Source organism: Capsicum annuum, chromosome 8 (genome assembly GCF_002878395.1).
Source record: "Capsicum annuum cultivar UCD-10X-F1 chromosome 8, UCD10Xv1.1, whole genome shotgun sequence".
Lineage (NCBI taxonomy): Eukaryota > Viridiplantae > Streptophyta > Magnoliopsida > Solanales > Solanaceae > Capsicum > Capsicum annuum.
In genome coordinates this window covers 169,285,372-169,292,325 of record NC_061118.1, presented here as the reverse complement: position 1 = coordinate 169,292,325, position 6,954 = coordinate 169,285,372, and the positions used below count along the sequence as shown (strand labels likewise).

The following is a 6,954-nucleotide window of genomic DNA, read 5'->3' as shown; positions in this document are numbered from 1 at the left end:
ACGTCTCAAGCCATGAATGCAACACTAGTCATTCCACACTAGTATCAGCCTAGTTTCGGGTTGCCTCCTAAAGAGAAGAGAGAACTTGTCTTTCAAAGTGTTATACAACTTACGATATCATCAAAATCTAAGGAAAAAATGACCTACAATGTTCTATTTATACTAGGTTACAACTAGAATACAAAATGACCAAAAGGCCCTTTAATGAATAGCCTCAAAATATCACCCATGGAGTGTAGTGTAGTGTAGGTTCGGTTTTGGTGTGTGTTTTAGGCCCTTTTTTGCATTTTTCTTGCACACTCCAAGCCTCGGGTTCATTATACTTTCACACATCCATCCTCGTGGTCGTACTTGTGTCAATATCTGCTATAGGCTGTTTCCAAGGCTCGAACCCATGACCTCCTGGTCTCATGGCAACAACTTTACCAGTTACTCCAAGCCTCCCTTTCACCATTGAAATTTTATATTTTCAAATATTATTTTCTCCGGCCCAATTTGTCACCCCATTTGATTTGAATATTTTTTTATTTTTTTTAAAAAAAGATTTTTTAAAATTTATTATCTTCATCTTACTCAATCTTTTTCATTTTTTAAGGTTAATTAAAAATTTTAAAATTAATTATTTTTTATTATGAAAATATGACATTATTGTGTGACATAAATTAAGATAATATACATATGTTTCAATAATATTAAATCATAAAAATTTATTGACTGATGTAAAGTTATTGTCACGTATCAAATTATGCGTTTAAATAATAAAAACAGCCTCCTACACAATTATAAGTAAAATTACGTATAACAAATTTTTATAATTTGATCTTCGACCCTTCTGTTCCCGCGCATTGCAAAAGCTTAAAGTGTCCAAGTTTGCGTAAATATAATTATCAAGGGAATAATTTGAAAAGCCTAATATTCCCAAATGCAATTTATCATTATATCTAGTGCTTAAGTATAGTTTCAACTTACTACTTAGGGGTTGTTTGGTGTGAGGTATAAGGAATAAGTAATTTCGAGATAAAATGATCCTTCATTTTATTCTATGTTTGGTTGGAGGGATTAGTCAATCCCCGGATAAGTTATCCTACCATTTAGGGGTCGTTTGGTTTGAAAACAAGTTATACCGGGATTAGTTATGCTGGGATAAGTTGTGATGGGATGAGTTATACTGAGATTAGTTATGCTGGAATTATTTTTTATTGAGTGTTGGCATCGTTTCCACCTCAAACTATACCCGAAAAGTCGAAGCCACACCTAAACTATACTAGTGACCTATTGCACACCTAAACTATAAAAAAGTGAAACTATTTACACCCTGTCAGACTACCACCATTTACATGTGGAGTTTTGCATGCGCTGCCACGTCAGCACCATGTCAGTAAAAAATATCACTTTTTTATAATTAAGGTGTGTAATAAGTCACTTATATAGTTTAGGTATGGATTCGACTTTTCGACTATAGTTTGAGTGGAAACGATAACTTTTTCCTTAATACTTTTAGCCGTTTAATTTTGTTATTTAATAGGCTGGATGCGCCTAAAATAAGTGTAACACATGCGCCTTAGAATGGAGGTTGCGGGGAGGTAATAATATTACTTTTTTATAGTTAAGGTGTGTAATAGATCACTAGTATAGTTTAGGTATGGCTTAGACTTTTCGGGTATAGTTTAGGGTGGAAACGATGCCTTTTCCCAATAAATTAATTGATTACTAAAATGCCCTCCATCTTATTTAACTTATATATATATATATATTTCTTTTTAAACTTTAAATATTTATTCTTAAAAATAAAACTTTCATCTTATTTAGCTTAACTTTTTTGTGCGTGAGCATTTCCATAATTATATCGTATGTATTTTAAAATAAAACTTTCATCTTATTTAGCTTTAACTTTTTTGTATGTGCCTTTCCATGATTATGTCGTGTGTGTTTAAAAAAGTCTTACAACATCTTATTTAGTTTGAAATAATTTTCAACTTAAGTTTATTAAGTAAAAGATGATTTGTTGTTTATATCACTTCATTTAAATACATATCACTCATATGATATAGAATATTAAAATTCATTTTAATTGATATATAAAATATCAATTTTTAAGTGATTAAAAAAATATTTAATTTAAAATATGTAATTCAACAATGGAGTCAACATTTTTATTATTTTTAGAGAAATTAAAATATATAAATAAGCATAATAATTATTCAAATAAATTTAACGTATAATATATTCATAAATAAAATATTTGTTAAATGTGTATGAATCTCTAATATTTCTTGTTAAATTACTTATCTTGTTTTAAATTCCATAAAATATTGATAATCTCATTTTTTGTTAAAAAAATCATCATAAAAAAATGTGAAAAAGAATTACTCTCATTTTTTATTATTTAGTATCATTAATATTTGGAGAGTCAAATTATTTTTAAAAAAAATTAAATTTTCAAATATTTTTAGCTAAATATAAAAATATTTTTTTATTTAATAATTAAGCATGTGTTAAGTTAGAAAGCGAATGCCAACATACTTTAGTAACTTGTCCATAATTTTATAAAAATACCTTATATTTTATTAAAAAAATAAAGCAATACATACATACATACATATATATATATAGATATATATATATATAGATAGATAGATAGATAGATATAGATATATAGATAGATATAATCTAAAAAGAATTTGGAGGACAATTGTGGCTTATTCTAATTTTATCCGAATGATAACTTAACATGGGATAATAATCCCAGCATATCTATAAATAACTTATCTCGGGACTAATTATTAATCCTGAAATAAATTATCTCAAATATTGATAACCAAACAAGTGAAACAAATTTTTATCGAGATTATTATTTTATTTCAAAATTATTTACTTCCAAACCACAAATCAAACGGCACCTAACACTACAGTGATGGAATAACTTATCCTATATATATATATATATATATATATAGTGGGATAAATTATTTTGAATTACCTGAAATAACTAATTTCGAAATTAGTTATGATAACTATTTCCCAGCCAAAGGACGACAGTTTAGCGAATAATAATCAAATCCCCTTCTTCGCAAAGATATTTACATACCTTTATCCAAATTCATAAAAGTTTCCTCCATTAAACATGCTCCATGAGCTTCATCGCCATCACTTCTCTTTCCCTCCACAATCCATAAACCAACACCAAACTACTCTACCCACCCTTATATACTTCTCCCCAAAACGCCGTCGTTTTTCCATATCCTCCACCCACCACCCCCACCAACAAACCCACCTTAAAAACCAAGAAACACATACCAACACCACCACTGCGTTGAATGATGAAAAGGGGGTCACTCGAAAACACAATTCAAAATCCTCTGCTGTTCTCCTTCGTTACCTCTCTTCGGTAGAGTATCAAGAACCGGTGCCCGTTCGAGCTGAACCGGAAAAACAAGAATGTAAAGCTGTATTGGAAGAAGATAAAGAGAAGGTTCTAGAAATGTCATTGATAAGAAAAAGGACGCCTCAATTTCCAGGCTCTATATATGTTCAATCTGATGTGAACGTTTCACTGCCCTCTCAGTTTGATTCTAAAAAAGGAAGTGGCTTTGATGATGATGAGATGTTAATAAAGGCACTTGAGATAAGAAGGAAAGCGACAGTTGAGATTTTTAAAGAAGCAATGAGAAAGGGGAGGTTTAGTATTACTTATTCGACGAATTTAGTTTCTGAGTTGGCTGATTTTATAGATTATGTTATGATTCAAGCAGCTTCAATGAAGCAAATGCCCGAGTTTTCGGGTTCATCATTCAATGTTCGTGTTAGAGCCTTCATAGATGACTCTGGTGTCGTGCCAATTGTGAGGTACAAAGGAGGATTATGCACATTGAATTTTGTTTTCACACATTTTGCCCACTCAGTTCAATAAATTCGGAGTGCTTACTTGTCAGCTGAGGCAAACTTTGAGTGTTTGTTTATGTGTGATGCCTAACTACGGATATACTGTGGAATAAAATTACGGATATTGGCCTTAGTTAATTTATTGACCTAAATGTTGCAGTGTGTGTGTGAAAATCCATGTATTATTATTGCTAGAAAGCATGCGTAGTTGAGAATTCAATTGAATAGCCGTTCATGCATTTAGGGGCAAGAATTAGTTTTTTTTTTTTCTAAGGGAAAGTTCTAGTGAAGTGGCAAAGGAGTTTCGAGATTTGCTTTATGTCATAGATTCATATCTCGGATGTGACATTTTTGAATCCTTTGTATGAGTTCCTGGCTGCTCCACTGTATGTGTTGTAATATTGCATAGCTAGTTTGTGAACCAAACTACCCTGCGTTTCTTGCAGGTGGTTAAAACACAATGCATTATCATATCCTCAAATTGCAAAGCTCATTTGCAACTCCAGAGGAGATCTTGAATCAATAAGGCGTTTGGCTGAGTGGTTGAAGACAATTCATGTGAAGGGAAGATTTATTGGGCTTGTAATGATTAGAGCTAAGGGGAATGTATTGGGTCGAAGCTTGGAGGAATTGGATGAAATTGTTGGATATTTGGAGTACAAGGGAGTGAAGAGAGATTGGGTAGGGTATATTGTAGGCCGAAGTCCTGAAATATTGTCCTTCAGCATGGAAGAACTAGAGTCTCGTACAAAGTTCTATTTTGATATGGGAATGGATGAGAAGGATTTTGGAACGATGGTGTTTGACTATCCTAAGGTGCTTGGCTACTTCTCTATGGAAGAGATGAACCAAAAGGTGCCTGATTTAACCTATTTCTACTGTTCTTTACATAAATGGGCTATCTTGTTTTTCTCACGCTTGGTGCAAAAAGCATAAGAAATGACCTTGTCAGTGGTTTTGACGTACCACTTGGTTGATTTGAACTTTAGAATGAAAGCTCGTATTCCAGCTTTTCTTGTTGAAACTTGATTCTTGCTCATCCAGGTTGCATATCTTAAGGAGTTTGGCCTCAGCAATGAAGATGTTGGAAGATTATTAGCTTTTAAACCCCATTTGATGGGTTGCGGTATTGAAGAGAAATTCAAGCCTCTAGTCAAGTACTTTTACTACCTCGGGATTTCGAAAGATGGTATGAGAAAAATTCTTGTTACCAGACCAGTGTTGTTCTGTGTTGACTTTGAGACCACCATTGTGTCTAAGGTATGCTATTACTTTTGGCATGTGTGGAGCTACGTTAGGTGTCGGAGCATCAAAATAAGAGTACTTAAACCTCAATTTATGAGGCAACTCAAGTCTTTCAATGCTGATTTGAAGTTTTTGTTGACAACTCAAACTTCTGCGGTGCATTTTATCCCTTCAAATCAGAAAAAATATAATTAGAATTTCTGTTTGTTTTAAAATATCTCCTTTCCCTTCTCGTTTTCCCTGTTAATGACTTACCTTCTTGATTGTTAAAGGTTCAATTTTTACGAGACATAGGTGTCCAACAAGATGCCATTGGCAATATGCTTGTTAGGTTTCCCAGGTTACTCACTTTCAGCCTCCACAAGAAGATACGTCCAGTGGTGTGTTTGTTTCCCTTTTCTCGACTTTTATGTTCCATCTGAATTCTCTATGAATATTATCAGTTCCCTCTGTCCCGGTAATATTGGATGATAATGCAATCCTTATATGTATAATATGAAGAACCTAAGTCTTGGTTTGTGAATCAGAACAACTATTCAACTCTTATCTCGTTTCTGTTTTGTCGTTTGTTACATCTTGTACTAACTGATATCGACTTGTCTTATAGGTCATATTCCTTTTGACAAAAGCTGGTGTTTCCCAGAGGAACATTGGAAAGGTGATAGCTCTAGGACCCGAGCTTGTGGGATGCAGCATTGCCAATAAATTGGATCACAATGTGAAGTATTTTCTTTCCCTGGGCATAACTCTCAGACAATTAGGCGAAATGGTTACTGATTTTCCAATGCTACTAACATACAATATAGATATCCTTCGCCCCAAGTATCGTTATTTGCGAAGGATGATGGTTCGCCCTTTGCAGGATCTAATTGAATTTCCAAGGTATGTGTCGTTCAAATGAAACTGTCCTTCCAATATTGCCATTCCGCTATCCTACTGAAAATGTCGTCTATTGTACAGGTTTTTTAGCTATTCACTTGATGAAAGAATAGTTCCTAGGCACAAGATTATGGTGGAGAACCGCGTAAACTTCAAACTTCGGTATATGTTGGCTAGCTCAGATGATGAATTTAAACAGAGGGTTCAGTCTGCTGTTGAAAGACGCGTAAGATTCGAATCTGGAGTCATACATGATAAGCAGGCACACACTGAAATTGATGGCTCCATTGAAAAGTTGCCTTTTGATTTGCAAACAGCTGAGATACTAGAGGAAAAAACAGATGTTTGTTCTGATTACAGATATTGAGAATTCTGCATAACCACCCAAAAAGTTGCCTATATTGTGACATAAAATTGTCAATCTTAAGTCTTTTTCTTTCTTTCTTGTGTTAAAATAGAGTTCACAAATAACATGACAAAACTCTAATAAACTTAGAATTAAAAAAAAGTTCGTTACATAAGAATTACTACATCTACAAGTTGTAAATGCGTTAAATTTAAGCTGTATGAAAATTAGTAGAATGTTTTAAAAGTTCACACAAAAACTAACCACGTTGACCATAACAACCACTGGTTCCCAGAATAAGACAAAACACTCAAATTTAAAACAGTGAACACTGGCGGAATTTAAACAAACTGGCCATTATCTGATTATAGAACTAATCATAGTACACCACTCTGTTGACTGACCTATAAGATTTTAGAAGTACTTGTAATACGTTCGTTGCAAATTCAAAATTTACGGGGAACGGAGTGAAATTTGTACTCAGAAAAGAAAGCGTACTAGCTTTGTCAAAATTACAAACTGAAAAATTAGATATTCTCAAACTGTCGTAGCAATTGATACAAACTTCCTAGCTTTTGTTGAACTGTAACATTCCAAAATTT

At 33.1% G+C, this 6,954-nt stretch overlaps 1 protein-coding gene across 1 annotated transcript; it reads left to right on the top strand.

Moving 5' to 3' along the window:
* Positions 1-3,003: 3,003 nt before the first annotated feature.
* On the top strand, positions 3,004-6,446 carry LOC107840405 (transcription termination factor MTERF2, chloroplastic). The gene is made up of 6 exons (XM_016684263.2): positions 3,004-3,846; positions 4,329-4,737; positions 4,927-5,142; positions 5,400-5,507; positions 5,735-6,009; positions 6,088-6,446. Exons 1-6 carry the CDS (start codon positions 3,125-3,127, stop codon positions 6,371-6,373), a joined length of 2,016 nt encoding a protein of 671 aa, XP_016539749.1. The 5' UTR covers positions 3,004-3,124; the 3' UTR covers positions 6,374-6,446.
* The last annotated feature ends 508 nt before the right edge of the window (positions 6,447-6,954 follow it).

Excerpts from the sequence above, each read along its gene's own strand:
- LOC107840405 (XM_016684263.2), top strand. The coding sequence starts at position 3,125 with ATGCTCCATGAGCTTCATCGCCATCACTTCTCTTTCCCTCCACAATCC. Across the intron at positions 4,738-4,926 it reads TGGAAGAGATGAACCAAAAG|GTTGCATATCTTAAGGAGTT; the intron begins GTGCCTGATTTA and ends TTGCTCATCCAG. Across the intron at positions 6,010-6,087 it reads GATCTAATTGAATTTCCAAG|GTTTTTTAGCTATTCACTTG; the intron begins GTATGTGTCGTT and ends TCTATTGTACAG.